Below are 22087 nucleotides of genomic sequence, written 5' to 3'. Positions count from 1 at the left end.
ATATCTTCGGAGATGGAGAACAGAACTCCTCAATGGATAAGAGCAAATTGCTCGCGATCAGTGTAATAGCTTAGTAAACAGTAGGGTTTTAACTGGGCATAGCATATTATAGTACAGTGGGGCCACTAAAAATTGTGAAATAAAAAATTTTCAAAAGAAAAATAAAACCGACTTCAAAACCAAAAACACTAAAAAGTAGAAAATAATTTTAGTTTAAGTCGGTTTTATTTTTCTTTTGAAATTTTTTTTTATTTAAATTCTAGTGCCCTAGTTTTTTGCATTGTGTGATCCATGATTATTTTTCTAGAGTGGTCACATTTTATCATATTGTCAAGTAGATATAATTTATTAATAGGTTTATTAACTTTAGTTTCATATTATTGAACTATTATGTACTAATGGTTTCCTAATTGAATTTCGATTATTATTTTATAACATGTTGTGAATAGTTGGTGACTCAGAATGGTTAACACCCACTGAGATTTTTGTCTCTATCATTTGTATGGGATTACGAAAAAGAGAGAGCGCCATATTAACTTCTTTTCGCGGATAAAGCATGGAAGCTGTGAGCAGAAGTAATAGGTACTTAACAAAGACATCTCTTTCTAGCATGAACATACGACAAAATGCTGTATCATCAAGAAAAGTTGGCAAGGATGTGTAAAGTTTTATGATACAATCAGGTTTCCATTTCGAACCGTTTTATTGTTATCGGGGAAGTTTATAGCTGATTTTTATGATAGCAATTCAAAATAAGAGAGTAGGTAGGTACTTACTTAATAACAATATTAGGTTTCGTTTTGCATATCAATTATTTATATCTACTCATAATCATGTTGTATAGTTAATAGTTATAGTATACATACATTATTATAGTTATAGTATATCACACATTGAAAACAAAAATGGCATTATCCAAAAATTGGCAATTCTGAGTTTCAACTGCATCTGTAATCTGTACCTAATTTGCTAGAGAAAAAACACATCTGTTGTTAATATAGGTTCCTACCTACTTGCCTACTTTACACTTTCTATACTTTGGTATGTCACTATGATAGCCATACAGCTGAAAAGTCAAATTTTTTTTGAATTACTCTTGTTTTCATTTTGCGATAGGTATAATAGCAGATACTCCATAATATTCCTCAAGGGTTTTGTTTAAATAGACTACGTAAACCTATTTTTATTTTTTATTTACGTCATATGATATAGCCCTGCATAGTGAATTTAAAAAAACACTTTTGAAATATCGAAGTCTAATCCTAAATAAATATCTACTTTCAATCTTTTTTATTATTGAAAAGTGTTACAATAGAACTTTAATTATGTCCATCGATTCTTAAATTAATTATACCAATTAAATTATCACAATACTATTTTTATTGTCCTCTTTCCACGTGACACCCTAACTACAGTAAAATATTAAGAGCCGATTTCACCAACGTAAAATAGGTCTTATGCAAGAGTTGTATTTTAGCAGGTTTTCAATGCAAGAACTACCTATCACTACGTCCAATTTATTTTTCGGTTAAACCTCACTCTACATTAGTGAAACCGGCACTAAGTCATTATTAATTAATTATTTTTATTGCGGCAGTAATTGGTTATTTTAATCAACAGTCAGTGCTCTAAATGATCCTGGTAACCCATATTGATTGGTTTGATTATCTGATAATCTTAAGCTTTCGTTAGTTTTCGCCTTGCTGATTTCACGTAGATAAGCAGTAAAACTATCCGATGTCAATATCTCCATGTTCTTTTCTGTAAAAGAAAGTAATAATTACTTAATAGGCAAATTAGGGCACAAGTATAAATTAAACATTTAAATCACCCCCGAAAGGTCAAGGTTACTATAAAATGGCATAGTAGTCAGGATCGAGTCCATGAGACAAGTGCAGATAATATTACCACCACCTATAAATCCTCCAATGTTTGAACAAATTACTTTGTTAAAATGATATCACTTGCTTCAACTGTCAAGGAAAACACCATGAGGTCCTGCATTTTGAGAGGATTCCGTGCTTAGTAGTGAGCCGGCAACAGGTTCATGATAATGATGTTGAAAACCTCAATAGCTCAACGGTTGAGGAGCGGACTGAACTCCGAAAGGTCGGCGGTTTCCCACCCGTTGCACTATTGTCGTACCTACTCCTAACACAGCTTTGCGCTTAGTTGGAGGGGAAAGGGGAATATTAGCCATAATTAGCTAATAACCTTTAAAAAAAAATGATTATGATGACTTACTATGTAATTCAAGTAAAGGTTTTTCATTGCCGCCATATTCCACTGGAATAATGTCTTTGTCTAGGAATTCCAGAATGTCATCCATAGTTTTATGAACACAGATACGTCCAGCGACCTTAGCGCTTAAAACTTGTTTGAAAATCATTACAATTGCATCCATTGCTCTTGAGCCGGATACAAAATGAATACCTTTTATCCTCATACCGTATCCTTCCTGTAAATGATAAAGTTATATCATTAGTTCTCTCTGTGCGTCTTAATTATCATTGTTGATCAATCTTTCATTAATTTCATAAAAATAAAGTTTTTCGTTATTGTGGGATAAAAATGCGGTATGCTAATAATACTTCTAGATCTTTTATTTGATTTAACTAAGGTCCAGTTGCATGACAGACGGTTAAAATTACTTTGCGTTAACGTTAAACTTTAACTGACAGTGAAAAGCAAGATACGGAGAAATGCATACCCAGAAGTGTATATACGAATTAAGATTTTAGATATACGTAATCAGATACGATTTTGGATAGATATCAGATGTCAATGATGAAATAACCAGGACCGACAATTTCAACGTACTTGCAGAAAAGGTAAACGATGAATTCGAACCTCCATTATAACTATCCAGTTGCCGAATTAGATCAATAATTATTATTATATTATACTTGATCAGCACAATAGACTATTATAGATAACTAAGTCCTTATACTTTTAGCGGTATTGATTGGGTATCTCATCAAATTTCTGTTCTTCAATTACAAGAAATACAAAGCATTAAGTCTACCTACCCTTACAATCGTGAGGGCTTCACGCAAGTCAACCACGTTGAACCATTTCACTGTCTCCATGACGTTGGCTTCTGTATAATCTATCACAAGAATTGCACCATTGCAGTAGTCATGAGCTTGAATGTATTCACATTGCTGCAAAAATATGGTTTAGTTTTTTAAAGTTACAAAATATCTCATGCGTTGTTTTGGTAGTCAGACAGACGACATCGTCGACATCAAACACCTCGCAGGGAACTACTCACTGTTCACAAACAACACAAGGCCGTGTAGTATGGAAAACCCTTCAAGGCAGTGTTATGCAGGCCATAGAGGCATGGAAACACTGCTTACCCCAGAATATGACCCTAGAAGAAGTAGCGTTCATAACACGTTCATTCTTTATTATGACCTAAGAGTTAAAATATACCTTACTTATGTCTTCCATGGCTCAAACCTTGTGCACGCCGCTGCTTCATGGGACTTAGAAGTGAGATGACAAATGTTACTGTTGCATAAAAATATATTCTGCAGATTCATTACATCTATAATATCTATTCGATCTTGCCCTTCCAATAATTACAAATAATAATTAAATTATTATTTGTAAATATTGGAACCATACACCACGACAGGGTGGATTTTCATCCTAATGTTATATCAATATTTTGCCAATTAACTATAATCTTGTTTTGTTTCCTTTTACTCAAGGAACACTCCTCCAAGATCTATGTTTCTTGCGGCGACGTATGAAAGGTGTAATATTCTCGACAACCTCGTGCCATCTTAACTTTACATTCGGAGAGGTTGTGGTCAAAATTAAAAATAAGGTCTTAATTTGCTATGCCGAGTTGCATCGTCAGTTTCAAACTAGTTAGACACTAATCTTAGCCACATAAAATACTTACCATAAAGAAGTAACGATAGAAATCAAGAAATCCCATTTTAAATCTTTCTGCCTTATTTTTTAGTAAAAACACCCTGTATTGGTCCTTTGTGAGTTTAGGGAGAAAAACTCCATATCTGAAAATAAAAATAAATACATTTTGATAATATTGATGAAATAGCTAATAGTGCTTATCGCTGAAATATAATATTGTCCTTGTATTGCAAACTATTTTCAAATTAATAATTATTATTATATCAAAAGCTATTTCAGGCAGTTAAGAGTATCAATTTTATTTATTGAATATTCTTGAAATGTAACGAAAAAATTGAAGCATTCAAATTTTGGGTTTTTAAATAATATGCGTGATAAGATAACGTGTACCTACTGAAGAAAGAAAATTTTACAAATGTGGCGTACATAGCACAGCATCCACAGCCGACGATCAATCGCCCCTTAAGAGGGCTCTATCCGTCACTCGTTTCATACAATCGTAGTTCCAATTTCATTTGAATATTAAGTAACCAAAGTCCATGAAATTTTGCAGACATATTCTAGAAACTAATATCTATGTCTGTGGTTTTCCAGATTTCTGTTAAAATATTCGGTTTCAAAGTAACGCGGTCTTAAAAAATTTCATGCAAATCTTTGAGCCCCTGTAATTTTAAAACTACATATTTTTAGTAAAATCTAAAACACCACAGACACAGATATTAGTTTCTAGAATATTATGTCTGCAAAATTTCATGGACTTTGGTTGATTCATATTCAAATGAAATTGGAACTACGATTGTATGAAACGAGTGACGGAGAGAGCCCTGTTAAGTTAATTCCGCCTTCACTGTAATAATTGTAAAGGCTACCTATCAAGTATTTTATTACGTATTTAATTAAGTAGTTTGACTTGTTCGTATGTTGTCTTCGGTAAAATTGTTAACTGCTATTTAAGGCTTCTGATCGTCCGATTGAGTTGTTTTGCAAACACGTGTGCTTTAGATGATGTATGATTATGGTACCATTGAGCATCCCTGATGATCGAGTTAGGAGGTGGGTATTGGAACTCTTTGATAGTGAATGGCAGGACAGCCGAGTTTTGACGCATTTGCTTTATTTTCATCAATGCTTTTCAAAAATACCGAAATAATGGAGATTTTGACCATGACTTAGCATTCGGGGTTATTATAGCTATCTGTCAGTGAAAAAAAAAAAATGAAATGGGGTGAATAGTTTCGAAGATTATCTCCTACATCCGTACTTTACCTTTACTAAACTTTACCTCCTTACATTAAGTTAATAGTGTAGATTATGTTTTATGAGAAAGTTTTAATCATTTTTAGTAATTAAAAAAGCATTAATTTCAAAAAAAAAGTTTTTTACTTTTATTTTTATACTGTTTTTTTTACTAGTGGAACGCAGAACTCTGAATTTAAAAATCTAGACCATTGGCAGTGGGATGGACAAACCATGTTGACTTTCAAGTCTCATTGGAAAACTTGTTTTTATTGAGGCCACTAATGAGTCAGTACTAATAATGCATTTGTAATTTTATCATCTTTATAAGTTCTTACTTTTAATGTAATAGAAATCCATACTGTATCACCTCTTTACAGATAACAATTTTATCACCTCTTTCTAAAGTAGCCCGGACGTGCACTCACGCCACAGCCTCGGGGGCGTACGGACTAACCAGTCCAACCAATCCACCCAACCCAACGTCATCCTAAACCGTGGTCCGAACCTCACAGAAGGCGCCCTTAGGACGCCCCTCGACCTCTTCAATTATTTCTTCGGGCCCTAGGGCTCATCCCCAAGCGGAGCTTCGCGATCGCCAACCCATTCGGTGACGCTGTAGCGGCCTGTAGGGCCTACGCAGCATAGACAATCCGAAACAACAAAAAAAAAACAATTTCATCTAGGTTTAGTACCTAATAGCATCAGTAACTACATAGATTACAACATGGGCTTATTCAAGGGGCGGACCAACAAATTCCTGAAAGGCCGGCAACTCATCGGCGGTACCTCTGGTGCTGCAAATGTTCATGGACGGCGGTAATCACTTAACATCAGGTGACCCGCCTGCTCGTTTTCTCGCTATTTTTTTCTATATAAAAAAAGTAAATTGATAAATAGTTCGATTGTTTGCATTGAACACATTAGTTAGCACTAGGTAGGTACCCATATACAAGATAACATTGAACTGAACTGCTGATATTTTTATTACTTTAAGTAGTATTTGTATAAATGTCGCTCACAGATCATCCAATAGCGGAGAATCTTTCACATCATGCACGCCAAAGAAATCCGGAAATATGGTTCTAAAAGTGCATATTCTGTCCAATTTTGTCTTAGCTCGTTCCACGGACCCTTTGCTTATAATGATCGACCTCTCTAAATAGTCCCGTGCTGAAAAATTGATAAAAACTTGAAATAATTCATTCAAAATAAATTAATAATTAGGTAGAAACCAAAGGAGTACTTATGGGTTTAAAAAGCTGCCATACTCCTTCCAGGTTAGCCCGCTTCCATCTTAGACTGCATCATCACTTACTATCAGGTGAGATTGCAGTCAAGGGCTAACTTGTATCTGAATAAAAATAAAAATAAAAAGTTGTTATGTAAGTATACTTGATCAGTCAGACAGTTACTCAACTGTCGGTATATAGCTAAGCATTTGCATATTGTCCATAGACTGAGTTAAAACTATGTATACTTAGTTGTTTTCAGCACTTGTGCAAAGGTTTCTGACATAATGTAGTATCTAATGAGTATCTATACCAACGCGTAATAAAATTAATGGTGCGAGCGTGCGAGTCGCATTTTTTCCATGCATGTCGGCCGAACTTGTATTACTTTTATCACTTGAAAAAAAATAGGTAGCTATTCGTACATAGTATAACAAATGATAACTGAGGGTTCCGTACTCGGGTATTTTGTCTAATATTTTGCACGATAAATCAGAAACTATTATGCATAAAATAAATAAAAATCTGTTTTAGAATATACAGGTAAAGCCCTTTCATACGATACGCCATTTGGTATAGTTATCTTACTTTGAAAATCGAAACACATTTTAATTTTTTTTTAATGATGTAACCACAAATTCGCGGTTTTCTATACTTGTGCTATAAGATCTACTTACCTGCCAAATTTCATGATTCTAGGTCAACGGGAAGTACCCTATAGGTTTCTTGACAGACACGACGGACAGACAGACAGACAGACAACAAAGTGATCCTATAAGGGTTCTGTTTTTCCTTTTGAGGTACGGAACCCTAAAAATGATAAAGGAACCAAATGACTTACGGAAATCTTTAACAACAAAATGGTTCTGCTTCTTTATCCACTCCTGTAATATGTCGATAGCTTCCTCAATTCTCCCGGGGCTGTCCAAATCATACTGTTTTCTCAGATATTTGAGCGTGTCTGGATTAAACTCGAATATCGAGTCACTTGGTATCGATTCCATCACCACTTAGGTGTAATATCTTGAAATTAGTCTTACGTTTGATTTTATTGTAGCCGTTGAGCCGTGTTGATGACTACAACGTATGTTAAAGACTGTAGTCCTCAGGCGATAGTACAAACAACCACTATATTATATTAGATGACAAGAACCACGGCACTGACCTCTACTAATACGAGTACGCTGGACTTGTATAAAGCGGAATTTACATTTCAAAATTAGCGGCAAGAAATTAGTTTCACGACCTTAATTTCATTATCAATTGCACGTGTAAACGAGTATGCATTAAGAAATTAGATACATGCTTTACGAAATAATCTATACTAATAAATAAAATTGGAGTGTCTGTCTGTAATTTCGAAATAACTACCTCATATTAAGCTCATATAGTTATTTGAACGATACCAACACTGAATCACACGTTTTTAAAATTTTTGTCTGTCTGTCTGTCTGTCTGTCTGTCTGTCTGTCTGTTTGAAAAGGCTAATCTTTGGATCGGCTGAACCGATTTTGACGGGATTTTCACAGACAAGTAGAGGATTGACCAGGGTGTAACATAGGCTACTTTGTTAACCGACTTTCAATAAGGGAGTTGTGTTTTTCTACCTATGTACACCGAAATCTCCGAGATTTCTGAACCGATTTGAGTAATTTTTTTTTTAAATCGAAAGAGGAACTTTGTGACATTGTTTCATAAAAAAATTGGATTCCAACTCCTTAATCCTGATGCTGCAGAGGACCTCACCATCACTACTAATGGGATTTAGAAACTGTCGGTTATAAATTTAAATGTTTTTACGTAGTACAGAAACACGTTACATCCCGGGGAATACAAAAGTTCCCACGGGATTTCAGATCCTAAATCCACGCGGGCGAAGCTGCGGGCATCAGCTAGTATGAAATAAACTTTTTACGAAATTAGATATTTACACGTGAAATTGATACTGAAATTAATGTCGTGACACTGACTTCGTGCCACTAATTTCGTAATGTAAATTCCGCTTTAGTTGCCTCGACTTTGAAGCAACTTGATTTCCGCTATTATTTCACTGATTGCAGCAGCATCATTTGAGCGTTTAAAACTAATTAATGTTAGTGATGAAACATCGGTATACATACTTAGTACATATTAGGACGAAGACCATGTTGACACGAAGTACCAATTTTTAATTTCCGCTGCTCTCGGTGGGGTGCTTCGAATCGGAACAAAAAATAGCTGCAATTTTTATGGCACAGCTCTTCCAGCGTACTTGTACAATAGATATGTCCATGTCAGTGTTCCGAATAAAAAAATATTCTTCTTTTTCGGGCAGAGACTCGCTTTTGTTCTAAAATATCCATTATCATGGTAATTTTGACAGCTTCATACAACACGATTTTTGTGTGAATAGCTGTTCTATAAATATGTAATACTAATTTACTTCAATGGAGACGGTTTAACAATGATACAAGAATGAAATCAAAGTAATGATTTTATACTTTCATGTTTTAACGACATAATAGGTATATAGGTACCTAATGTAAACTAGCTTAGTATCTTTTTTTAAACTCTTGGTACTAATACAAGGGGCGGCGACTACACAAATTTCAAACCCCTGTTTCATCCCTTAGGGGTTGAATTTTCAAAAACCCTTTCTTAGCGGAGGTCTACTTACGTCATAAATTATGCCAACGGCCTGCATGCCAAATTTCATCCCAATCTGTCCAGTAGTTTGAGCCGTTCGTTGATAGATCAGTCAGTCAGTCAGCTAGGTATGTATCTATCTACCAGGATTCCTTTGTGACCAAGACTCATGCAACTGGGTTGAAATGTCAATAATTTCAAAATCATCGGCATTTTTCGTGATATTACGTAGGTAAGGTAGTAAAATAAAATCAAAATACTTAATATGTTAACCTTGTAAAATTATATTTACGGACCATAGATTTACTTACGTCAATTATAAGACTTATTGTACTGCGGGCTGCGTTACGGAAGGCTAATTTTCCCATGAGCTAGTTAAAACTCGCCTGGCAAATAAGGATATATACCTACCTACCTACTTGTTGTACCGATAGACTCACTTACTAAATTGAAATACATAATATATTCAAACGCCAGCGATGTAGAACGATGATGTATGTCTCACAATAATATTTTTTAATCAACTTCAAGAAAAGAAGGAGGTTCTCTATTCAACTGTATGTTTTTTTGTATGTTTGTTACGCGATTACTCCACAAATATGAACCGATTTTGATTTTTTTTTTGTTTGATAGGTCATATTTCCGAGGTGGCCCCAGTTTAGTTTGGTGAAGATCTGATGAATATCTTCGGAGATAGAGAACAGAACTCCTCAATGGATAAGAGTAAATGCCCGCGATCGGTTAGCTTGGTAAAGGAGTAACAAACATACACACACAAACTTTCGCCTTTATAATATTAGTGTGATAGTGTGAAGTAAAGAAAAAAATCAGAAAACCGTGAATTTGTGGTTTCATGAACTAATAATAATAAATAATTAGTAAGTATTTTCAATTTTCAAAGTAAGATAACTAACTATAACAAGAAAAGCCCTTCGTATCACACTTCACACTAATATTATGAAGGCGAAAGTTTGTATGTGTGTGTGTGAGTGTGTGTGTATGTTTGTTACTCCTTCACGCAAAAACTACAGGACGGATTTGGCTGAAATTTGGAATGGAGATAGATAATATCTTGGATTAGCACATAGGCTACTTTTTATCCCGAAAAATCAAAGAGTTCCCACGGGATTTCAAAAAATCTAAAACCGCGCGGGCGAAGTCGCGGGCATCGGCTAGTAGTACCTATATGAAAGGGCTTTTCTTATGAAATCCTAATGAAACAACAACGCAAGTATGGCAGGCCAAGACGACGACAATATGGTGTAATGAATTAGGCCTAATTAGGTGGCTCGGATAGAGACACAGAATCGAGAGTTGTGGAAAAATTGGAAAACATCACAATAAAACTTAAAGCTAGCCTTATCTAATTACTATAGAAATCATGCCCGCGTGGAATGGTGCCAAGAATACTGGCTGCATTTCCGCGTTGGACAGCCAGGCTGATTCTAATATATTAACCTATTCGAAATATCACAGAAAGATTCTCAACTATTTTAAGTACTAATGAGTGGAGTTTTGGGCAATACAAACTACAATAAATGTAACAACAAACATTTTATTTATAAAATTATAAACTATCATGTGGATTAATAAAAAATAATGCCCGTATAGGGTTGCTGTGACCAAGACATTTGGTTCATATTATATGCTACCTAAGTTAAAGCAAGCACTTGAGTTCCCATACATTTTGTACAAGCGCAAGTAAGGTATGCCTTACTTACTTACATATACGGTTTGAAAAATATGTGCGACATTCACTGTATACCCAAGCATTTTATGAATAAAATAACATTTTTAGCTAGCTCATGGCTAGGTACCACCATTGTGGCAAAGCCGTATTACCAAGTGACTTAGGGTCCCGTTCTATGCGTTTATGAACTGATAAGGAGCATGGATTTCCTTCCTCCAGACCTTTTCCAAGTTAGCCCGCTTCCATCTTAGACTATATTATCATCACTTACCACCAGGTGAGATCACAGTCAAGGGCTAACGTCTCTTAATCGATAAAATAACATTATTACAATATTAAAATAAATTATGTTGACTGAATATAAGTTCAAAACTTAATATAAACTTTAATTAATCGACCATCAAAGTTCTAAAAGACCCAGGCATTCCTAAGTATTCCTCGTTGAATTTTGATGTAGTTCGTTTAGTTTCGTCAGTTACAAGTTCATTGCTATCCTCTATTATCTTTATACCTTCTTTTGTTTTTAAAGTGTCTCGCCATTGTGCTGAAAATATTAATTTAATTTTACATTCAAAAATGAAATTATATTTATGAAGTCTTAAAATTAGAATATTTCTATACCTATATGAAAGCTATCCGACTGCCTGGCTAATCTATTAACGCACAGCTCAATCTAGTTGAGCGATCGGGCTGGGCAAGAAGATTAAATGACATAGACATTTTTGAAAATTTAACCCCTAAGGGGGTAAAATAGAGGTTTGAAATTTGTGCAGTCTACGCGGACGAAGTCGCGGGCATCAGTTAGTTATGATAGTAAGAGTAAATGCAGATCTTTGCTTTGGATCCAACACCAATTTTTATCAAAAAATTGACAGATTTTTTACATATTATTATCGAGAAGTAGAGTCCGACTTTATTCCGAATCAATAATGTCCATTTTAGCGCATGTTCACTTGTACATAATATCGACTTAGTTAACAATTGCATCAACTACACCATAGTTAATTTTACAGGAGAGCTGTTTAAAGTTCAGATTATGACAACACAAAAGTAGCTAGTAGATAATTTCAATACAGCTTAGCCTGCTTAGCGTTTGATCAAGAGTTGTGACCAGATACTAAACTATATTTATTTTAACCATTACCCTTTTTTATGCTAGTTATAATCTGAACTTGAAACAGTTTTTTTTTGTAAAATCGACAATTGTGTAGTCAGTGCAATTTTGAACTAAGCCATCGATATATTATAGCCATCTATATTTTCGATCCTACTCTGCGTCAAATCAGATCTTGTACAAGAATTGGTTATCTCTACTCCATCATCATGCTCAACCCAACGTCGGCCCATTACTGAGCACAGGTCAGAGAGGATCAAACCCTCGACCTTCCGATTAGGAGGCGGACATCTTAACCACCAGGCTATCATTGCTCTTATCTCTACTCCAGCTCAGCTCTACTTCAAAATTAAGTCCCTGCTCTAGCTTAAGCTACTTGATAACACGACACGTACCTGCTAATTTTTCACAACTAGGCCCATCGCCACCGTATTCCTTGGGAAGAATTTCTTTAGATATTTCGTTATGAAGTTCTTCATACGAATTATGCACGTGAAGCCGGCTTGCAACTTTTTCTTTTAAGCCTTGTTTGATCAGTGACACAAATTTGTCGACGAACGATGGAGCGTTAAGCAAATGGATCCCTTTTATCTTTGTGCCAAAGCCTTCCTGTAACACAAACAATCAAACAGTCAGTTAGCTTCATCATCATCATCGCCGGCTCACTACTGAGAATAATAGTCTCCTCTCAGCTTGAGAATGGTTTGGCTATAACTCGCAATCCAAGTGTGGATTGGCAGAATTTACACACCTTTGACAACATTACTAAGAACTCTCAGGCATGCAGGTTTCCTCACGATGTTTTCCTTCACCGTTAAAGCCAAGTGATATTGAGAAGAGAGACGGTTAATCGGCTTGATGGCAAGCACACACGTACTAAATTTGATTTGTTTGTTCAAGCAGCTTGATACGCCCGCCAAGCAGCTTGAGCCAGAAAGAGGTTATTTTGTTAAATTTCGAACACTGTCCAAACGTTGAGTCAAGCAAAAAATATACAAGAGTAAATTAAAAATTTATAACACCCCCGACAAGTGAAGGATACAGTAACTAGAAAAAAGCTGATAACTTTCAAACGGCTGAACCGATTTTCTTGGATTATAGCTAAGAACACCTTCGATCAAGCCACCTTTTAAACAAAAAAACTAAATTAAAATCGGTTCATTAGTTTAGGAGCTACGATGCTACAGACAGATACACAGGTACACACGTCAAACTTATAACACCCCTCTTTTTGGGTCGGGGGTTAAAAATCGCATCAATCACGTAAAATATACTTGGCTCAAGTATCTAGCAAACATTATGAACGGGCAACTTGGCGCAAGCAAAGAGCTGCCGATTGAGAGTTGATTTTATATAATGGGTTATTATAAAAAATAGGTACTTACTGTGCTTAAAATTTCTCCCTTTTTCAAAACTATTGGATTTAGTTTAGTCAATATGCTGATGCCGATATTTTTCAGGTCTATAATGTACCTATCAGCTATACTGTAGTCGAAATGGAGTCTGTATTCTCCAACCTGAAACAAAGAGTGTTAGTAGCGTTATTAGGCTTTCTATTCGTCTCATTTTCTCTTACTGATAAAATGAGACGGCGTTATATCGCTAACTGAAACTTAAGTCTGAGCAAATTCGTAAGTACACTCTATAGATCTTAGTCGCATATCCCGAGAAAATATATAATAGGTCATACAGATGGTAGCGCGCTTTTTTGACGGCCATGATCAACCCATTGCCGGCCCACTACTAAGCATAGGTCTCGTCTCAGAATGAAGGCTGGGCCAGACTGTTTTAAACAAGCCCTCCACATCGGTCTCCAACGGCGGGTTACAATACAACAAGCGGTTTTACTCTGTTGTAAACCGCCGTTGGAGACCGATGTGGAGGGCTTGTTTAAAACAGTCTGGCCCAGCCTTGAGAAGGGTGTAGCCCATAGTAGTGTTTACCACGCTGGCCCAGTATGGATTGGTACACTTCGACACTTTTCAAGTTTCATAATATTATGGGGAACTCCCAACCATGCAGGCGTCACGATGTTTTCTTTCACCATTAAAGCATGATATTATTGCATCGCACATAACTCCGAAAAGTTAGTGGTGTGTGCCGGGATCGAACCCCCGACCTAAAATCGAAGGCCTACGCTCTGTGTCAGTGTACTCTGACATCTACTCGTGTGGTTTACGTTTTAACTATTAGGTTTAGAACAGTTTTACACCGAACACCAAGGTACTGGAATTGGTCCACAAAGAGAGAGAACTCATGTCCACCATCATGCGAAGGAAGCTCGCTTTCTTTGGGCATTTACAGAGAGGAGGACAATTCTCATTCCCAAGATTAGTTTTGGAAGGGAGAATTGCTGGCAAAAGAGCTCAAGGTCGCCAAAGACGCAAATGGTTGGACGATATAAGGGGGTGGACAGGGCTTAGTTACCCGAAGTTGAAAGAGGCGGCTTTTAATAGAGAAGCTTTTCGGATGATGATCGCCAAACTTCGTTTCGAAGAAGGCACGCGATGATGATATTAGGTAGGTCTCGTCGCTATATAACTTCGGAAACTTACAAGGTAACAATATCTCATATAGGATAACAGATTGAACTCCTCCCATTTTCCACTTATCACTTGTGTCACCATCACTCGTGAGCGATCGGCAGGATTTAGTTTTGGCAACGGTACGTAGTGGCTGAAAAATAAGTGGATATGTTTTTTAACCCCCGACCCAAAAAGTATAAGGGTGTTATAAGTTTGACGTGTGTATCTGTGTATCTGTGTGTCTGTGTATCTGTGTATCTGTCTGTGGCATCGTAGCGCCTAAACGAATGAACCGATTTGAATTTACTTTTTTTTGTTTGAAAGGTGGCTTGATCGAGAGTGTTCTTAGCTATAATCCAAAAAAATTGGTTCAGCCGTTTAAAAGTTATCAGCTATTTTCTAGTTTTCTTGTAGAAAAGAAGGTTAGATAACCCTTAGGTTCATAATATTCAAGTGTCAATTGACAAATGTCAAGCTGTCAAGATGGACGTTGCCTAGATATACATAATTATTTATTTGAAAATGATTTGTCGGGGGTGTTGAAATTTTTTTAATTTACACTTGTATTATTATTTATTGTTGTTTTATCAACCCCCGACCCAAAAAGAGGGGTGTTATAAGTTTGACGTGTGTATCTGTGTATCTGTCTGTGGCATCGTAGCTCCTAAACTAATGAACCGATTTTAATTTAGTTTTTTTATGTTTGAAAGGTGGCTAGATCGAGATTTTTTTAGCTATAATCTAAGAAAATCGGTTCAGCCGTTTGAAAGTTATCAGCTCTTTTCTAGTTATTGTAACCTTCACTTGTCGGGGGTGTTATGAATTTTAATTTACACTTGTATATATTTGTGTTTAAGTAGGTAGGTTTATTGAAACAAATACGTACAGACACTCCGAGAGGTTTTCGAACTCATCCAAAGACTTGTTTAGACATAATTCAGGCATCATTCCTCTCATAGTGAAGAGTTTGTCAATTTTCATCTTCGTCATTTCAACCGACCCACTCGATAATAAAAAAAGACGTTCGAACATATTTGGATCTGAAACCAAAAATTTATATAAAACTGGTTTATGCCCGCGACTTCGTCCGTGTGGATTTATGTCTTTGAAAATCCCGTGAGGACTCTTAGATTTTCCGAGATTAAAAGTAGCCAATATCACGCTCCAGGTCTTTAACTATAGCCATGCAAAAAAACCGGCTAAGTGCGAGTGGCGAAAAGTAATTTCGCCACTCACAAAATCCGTCAAAAAACTAGCAGACGGACAGACACACTTTCCCATTTATGATATTAGCACAGTTTTATAGAAAAACTGTGTGTAAATAAAGCCAGCCTTAAAATTGTAACATCACACTAATATTATAAAGGAGAAAGTTTGTATGTGTGTGTGTGTGTGTGTGTGTGTATATATTTGTTACTCCTTCACGCAAAAACTACTGGCCGGATTTGGCTGAAATTCGGAATGGAGATAGATAATATCCTGGATTAGCACATAGGCTACTTTTTATCCCGGAAAACCAAAGGGTTCCCACGGGATTTCGAAAAACCTAAATCCACGCGGACGAAGCCGCGGGCGTCAGCTAGTTTTCAATAGACCAATGAAGAAAAAGAAAAACCGGCCAAGTGCGAGTCAGACTCGCGCACCGAGGGTTCCGTACTCGGGTATTTTCCCGACATTTTGCACGATAAATCAAAAACTATTATGGTTAAAAATAAATAAAAATCTGTTTTCGAATGTATATACAAGTAAAGCCCTTTCATAAATGATACCCCACCTGGTATAGTTATCTTACTTTTAAAATTAAAACACATTTTAATTTTTTTTTCTGTGATGTAACCACAAATTCACGGTTTTCAGATTTATTCCTTTACTTCTGCTATAAGACCTACCTACCTGCCAAATTTCATGATTCTAGGTCAACGGGAAGTACCCTATAGGTTTTTTGACAGACACGACTGACGGACGGACAGACAGACAGACAGACAGACAACAAAGCGATCCTGTAAGGGTTCCGTTTTTCCGTTTTCGTTTTTTTATATGAATAGTGCTGTGGAACAGTGATATTTACATACATACAACAGGTAAACCTATGCGTGCTTAACTGCTTAACCTTGACGTAACAACAAGTACCATAATAATACTCTCAAGTATAAGTAAATTTAAGTAACAACGGCACTCACGCAAGTGCTGATATGCATTTACTAGATGGTCTTGTTTCTTGCACCATTCTTCAATAGCTTCTAAACTGTCCCGAATCATAATTTCGTCCTCGAGGTTGTAGAACTTCCGTACCTTTTTTATATCATCTTCAGTTATTTGCAATAGTGGGTGGTACTGAATGGTCTTCATGATTCTGTAAAAAAGATGAATGAATTAATGAAAATTCTTTATTGCATACCAAAGAGTGAGAAGCACATTATGTTTGATGTAAAATACGTAGTACGCAAAGGGGGCTTTATTTCTGTAAGCAATCTCTTCCAGGAAACCTTGTCTAGAGAGAAAAGACGTTCTGGTATTGTCACAACATTTGCTGCCGTCTTGCAAGCAACAAAGGTAGTTAAAGTTACTCAGTAGGCAATGGAGTGTAAATGCTTGAAATAGGTATGTCAGTTGAGTAGATCAGTTGACCAGAGTAACCGACATAGCTCAATGAGTCGCTTAGCTGAAGTGGCAAATGGATGGAGCACATTAGCTTGAAAATCCGGCTACCCGGAAGGAAAACGCATTAGGCCCGTCTCTACTTGGTATATAGGAAGAACTTCGTGCAAGGCACTCAGAGTTGCAGGACTAAGCAACAATAGTAGGTATTCAACGGCAATCTTTCATCATCACCATCATCGTCGGCCTATGGACGTCAAGGATCGGACACAGGCTTTCCTAATGAGCGCCATCGTACCCGGTTCTCAGCCTTTCTCATCCAGCCACTTCCCGTCAGCCTCCGTCCGTGCATCGTATTGGAGGGCGTCCCATATATTTGCTTAGGGAAATCGCCTTCGCTGACTTTTTATAGCGATACACTCATGCGTATTTTGAACGTGATTTTAAATCATGATAGAGCGGTGCAGAATCGTCGGCAAACCAACACGAGCCTCCAGTATCGCCATTAGCTACCTGTTTAGGGTTCCATACCTCAAAAGAAAAACGGAACCCTTATAGGATCACTTGGTTTTCTATCTGTCTGTCTGTCTGTCTATCCGTCCGTCCGTCCGTCGTGTCTGTCAAGAATATCTATAGGGTACTTACCGTTGACCTAGAATCATGAAATTTGGCAGGTAGGTAGGTCTTATAGCACAAGTACAGGAATAAATCTGAAACCACGAATTTGTGGTTACATTATTTAAAAAAAAAAAGTGTTTGATTTTTCTAAGTAAGATAGCTATACCAAGTGGTGTATCATATAAAAAGGCTTTACCTGTACATTCTAAAACAGATTTTTATTTATTTTTATGTATAATAGTTTTTGATTTATCGTGCAAAATGTCGGAAAAAATACCCGAGTACGGAACCCTCAGTGCGCGAGTGTCAAACAGTGTCTGACTCGCACTTTTTGCCGGTTTTTGGCGCTGTATCACTTAACTGTCTCCCCGCAAAAAATCGCGATCTCCTTTGCTTAAAATACGCGGTGTCCACTCTATATTTAACTTATCTTTAATCTTGTAAAAGACCAATATAATATATACAGACCAGTTGAAACGATAACGTAGAACTATATTTTGTACAATAATTATATATGTCTGGCGATAGTTTAAAAGCAGATAACTTATTCTTAGAGTGGTAGCTCGATCTAATGAGAAGATTTACAAAAGCGGTACGTTTTTATCCATTTGCACACCTACAGATTAATTTACTTATACTTGAACACTTCCTCTTGTATAATTTTCAACAATTAAATGTAACAAGTCACCTCAGTTAACACCATAACAAGTTCCTTGAAACAAACAAATTATTGTACTCAACAATAATTATATGAATACTTACCTACCTAGTTTTTAAAGTGGTGTCACCTTTGGCAAGTGATTAACATCAATTGTTCTAGTTGATCCGCCCTGCTTTGCTTGGATGGGCTTACTATTCCATAGATAGATATGAATGTGTTATATTAAACATATAAAAGGAAAATTTTACTGACTAACTGACTGGCTAAATTTACCTAAAGGTAGGTAGGACGTTCCATTGAAAGCTTGTACCTAAAGTAACCTGATCCATACTTTGGCGGATGGTATGCCGCCAGTTTGGCCCAATGCTCCTACAATACTAAAGGCATAAGATATGAAAAAATGTGTCTATCTGTCTGGTATGTTTTCACGGCCCATCCGTTTAACTATGGATGGGCCAGGAAAACTATGGGACTATGGTATAAAAATGTGGCATAGATACCTACATGGCTTATACCAATGATCGTTCATGGCTTATATAGATTTCTGGCATACATTTAACGCGTGTGGGCCTTAAAATAAACAGTGTATTTGTAGCAGAGAAATGGCATTAACCGGGAGTTGGCCATATCCCTTAGGGATAACTCCAACTCCCGGAAGATGTTAAAACGACAACTCAATTAAACCATTTCACTAAACTTTTTGTTAAGTTGTCGACTTATGCCATTTCGCTGCGACATATACATTTTATACATAGGTATTTAAATAATAAACACATATTATAAGAAAATCTTACAAAACTAACATTACCTGCAAGGTGACCAGTTGACGGTAAAACAAGACGAAGACTAAGGTTTCCAATTACATGTAAGCAAACATAACGCATAGGTAGTTGAGTGCGGTCAAGGATATAATATTGCACGCAATCTCGTTTAAGGAAACTTAAAATAGGCGTTTATAGATAGATAGATAGATAGATAGAAATACTTTATTGCACACAAAAACACATGTAAAGGATAACAACACAGTTAGAAGAAAACAGAAAAAAACAATTGTGTGCAAAGGCGGCCTTATTGCTTGGAGCAATCTCTACCAGGCAACCTTTGCTGAAAGGAGAAGTTCTAGGAAGGAGGTTGGATAGTACCACGTCGCAAGGAATTTTTTTTTTTTTTAAAAAGATTTATATATATACTAATAAACATAAAAAGTAATTATATATATATATATATAATATATATAATATATATGTATATGCTATATATGACAATGTTTATATGCATGGTGGAAAAGTAGTTTACATAAATAGGTACTTACACAGATTTTTTTAACAAAACGAGATCAAAATTCAAAATTGGCGATGTTTCAATTGCACACAATCGCTAAACTAATTTGATAGATCTAAACGTATTGTTAATACCTATTACTGCAATGATAAAATATGTTTTATAAAATGTAAAAAAGAAGTAGATAAATGTTACATAATTACTTATGTGTAGTGAAGACTTAAAGCTAGGCCACTTGGTTCATATTTAGAACGCTATCTCTTCTATTCTCATGCGTTTTTTTTCATCTGTCTTACTCATCACCGAACACGAATTATGTACCTACGGCCTTCCATGTAAATTGTATTAATATGAACGTAATATGTACCTATGGTATAATGGGTCATTGCCTTACAATGCTAACCTTTTCCGTAAGATATATTTTGCAACGGCCACGTCATAGCCAAGGTTTTTTGTTAAATTAAAGAGGTACCTATGGATACCTATAAGAGGAATAGTTAATAATAAAAGTATAGTAGGTAACTAAGCGCAGTGTGTGCCCGCTGGACTGATGACCTGAAGAAGGTGGCGCCGAGCGGGTGGATGAGGAAGGCGGAGGACCATGTTTGGTGGTGCGCTCTTAAAAGGCCTACGTCCAGCAGTGGACGCATACAGGCTGATGGAATGGAAAGTTAATAAAATGCTTATTGGACTAAATAGTCATTGTCTTCAACAACTGGGCACAGATCTCTTGTAGGATCTTCCACACGCCGTGGACAGAACCAGCTGATTGAGCAGGTTGATGCCATCAGTTATATATCCACTTTGTGAAGAAGTACGAGGGGAGCTCTGGAGGAGTTATATCCATACTAGCCGAATGCCCGCGACTTCGCCCGCATGGATTTAGGTTTTTCAAAATCCCGTGGGAACTCTTTCATTTTCCGGGATAAAAAGTAGCCTATGTGCTAATCCAGGATAGTATCTATCTCCATTCCAAATATCAGCCAAATCCGTCTAGTAGTCTTTGCGTGAAGGAGTTACAAACATACACACACACACACACACACACACACACACACACACACACACACACACACATACACACAAACTTTCGCCTTTATAATATTAGTGTGAAGTGTGATGTGAAGTGGGATTTTAAAATATAATATGAAGCAATAAGAAAATTTAACAGAATTTTATATTGATTTACTTGTCTATGCTTATAAACCAACTAACACTATAGTATACTTATAGTATCTTCCAGATAATACACAAAAAGGAGTTAATTAATGATTGATAATGTATCCTTCTAAATTGAAGAAACTTCATCTCTCGCAGACCTGCAGTTATGTATAAGTGACCACGACTCATGCAACTGGACCAAAATATTGATAATTCAAAATCATCGTATGAATACGTACATACCTACCTACTTGTTATTTGGTGTTATTTTACTTTTTGTTTTTGTTACTAATTTGTTACTAATTAATCTTAGCAAGTCTTTTATATTAGGTACAATTATTATCTCTAAGATCGTCCCCCAGACCAAGTGTCACTTATTATAACACCGTCTAGTTAGTTACTTTGTTAAACTTTAGGTACCTAGGTAGGTACCTATCACTCTAACACGAGTCTAGCTGTTTATACTTCAGTGCATGTGTATTTTCTGAATCTTTGGCTTACATCTTTTCTAAACTAGCGTATTCGCTATATGGAAGGGATATTTTAAACAAAAATCGTGTTCGTTAAAGCTGTCAAAATTAGTATGACACTGGATCAAAAAAACTAAATTAAAATCGGTTCATTCGTTTGAGCGCTACGAGGTCAAAATCAGACAGATACACAGATACACACGTCAAACTTATAACACCCCTCTTTTTGGGTCGGGGGTTAAAAACAAAACGCAAAAACAAGTTGCAGGCTGCAGCGTCCAAACATTTTGTCCAGAATGAGCCGTCTTGTGGTACTTAGTACTACAAAAATTTAAACATCCCTGATAAATAAATAGAATACGTAAAGGTACCTACCAGAAAAAGAAAGGGCTTCATTTTCAATCTATACGTGATAGCTACAAGATGATTGTTTACTTTGTGTAATCAACCCCTCTTATTCAATGCACATCCAATCAGCTCCGGACCGACGAAAATAAGAATACGAGTGAATACAAACCAACCATAATGAAAGTATAAAATGGGGGTGCTGTGTGGCTAGCATACAGTTCGGAGAATAATTTAATACACGATATTTTGTGTGGGATGTATGTTTTATTCGAAGCTGGAATTTAGCGTTAGCTATATCAGACAGCGAATGTACCCATGATTTCAATTTTGTGTAAATTTTGACGTTTACCTTTCCCGTTACACGATATGCAACAAAAATTACAAGAGATGACAAGTTATCATTCAAAAATTAGGTTATAAACGTCACTTTCAACTGAAAACGGGCAATTTTTTAACAGGTTTGAAATTGCTTTAACTTTTAAGCAAATATTAACACTCATATCAACTTATCAAGACGTTGAATGTAGTCACATAACCACGTAGGTAAGTGTTTGTTTTACAAAAGGGATGGACCGATGGACGAAAGTCAAGGTTCCTGTTGCGTGGCAATGCTGTAAAGAATAAGGACACTGTTTCCACT

At 36.2% G+C, this 22087-nt stretch overlaps 2 protein-coding genes and 1 long non-coding RNA gene across 6 annotated transcripts; 1 reads left to right on the top strand and 2 right to left on the bottom strand.

Annotated features, from left to right (window-relative positions):
• Positions 1–273: 273 nt before the first annotated feature.
• On the bottom strand, positions 274–7360 carry LOC123870852. Its single transcript, XM_045914321.1, has 6 exons — positions 7198–7360; positions 6147–6297; positions 3917–4031; positions 3030–3164; positions 2245–2458; positions 274–1761 (listed from the first exon to the last, which is right to left on the bottom strand). Exons 1-6 carry the CDS (start codon positions 7358–7360, stop codon positions 1610–1612), a joined length of 930 nt encoding a protein of 309 aa, XP_045770277.1. The 3' UTR covers positions 274–1609.
• LOC123870854 lies at positions 7327–16366 on the top strand. The gene is made up of 3 exons (XR_006797165.1): positions 7327–7409; positions 9952–9960; positions 16356–16366. It is a non-coding gene; the product is annotated as an uncharacterized LOC123870854 (long non-coding RNA).
• LOC123870851 (alpha-tocopherol transfer protein-like) lies at positions 10519–19081 on the bottom strand. Of its 4 annotated transcripts, none has more exons than XM_045914317.1 (7): positions 18996–19081; positions 16491–16663; positions 15197–15350; positions 14341–14461; positions 13171–13302; positions 12181–12394; positions 10519–11215 (listed from the first exon to the last, which is right to left on the bottom strand). In XM_045914317.1, exons 2-7 carry the CDS (start codon positions 16657–16659, stop codon positions 11061–11063), a joined length of 945 nt encoding a protein of 314 aa, XP_045770273.1. In that variant the 5' UTR covers positions 16660–16663; positions 18996–19081; the 3' UTR covers positions 10519–11060. The 4 variants fall into 4 exon arrangements, with proteins under 4 accessions (XP_045770273.1, XP_045770275.1, XP_045770274.1 ...); XM_045914319.1 differs by lacking the exon at positions 18996–19081 and adding an exon at positions 17995–18147; XM_045914318.1 differs by lacking the exon at positions 18996–19081 and adding an exon at positions 18050–18147.
• Between the last annotated feature and the right edge of the window lie 3006 nt (positions 19082–22087).

The sequence above is a fragment of the Maniola jurtina genome, chromosome 13, assembly GCF_905333055.1.
Source record: "Maniola jurtina chromosome 13, ilManJurt1.1, whole genome shotgun sequence".
Lineage (NCBI taxonomy): Eukaryota > Metazoa > Arthropoda > Insecta > Lepidoptera > Nymphalidae > Maniola > Maniola jurtina.
Note: the sequence above shows the minus strand (reverse complement) of the source record. Positions and strands in the feature narration are given on the sequence as shown.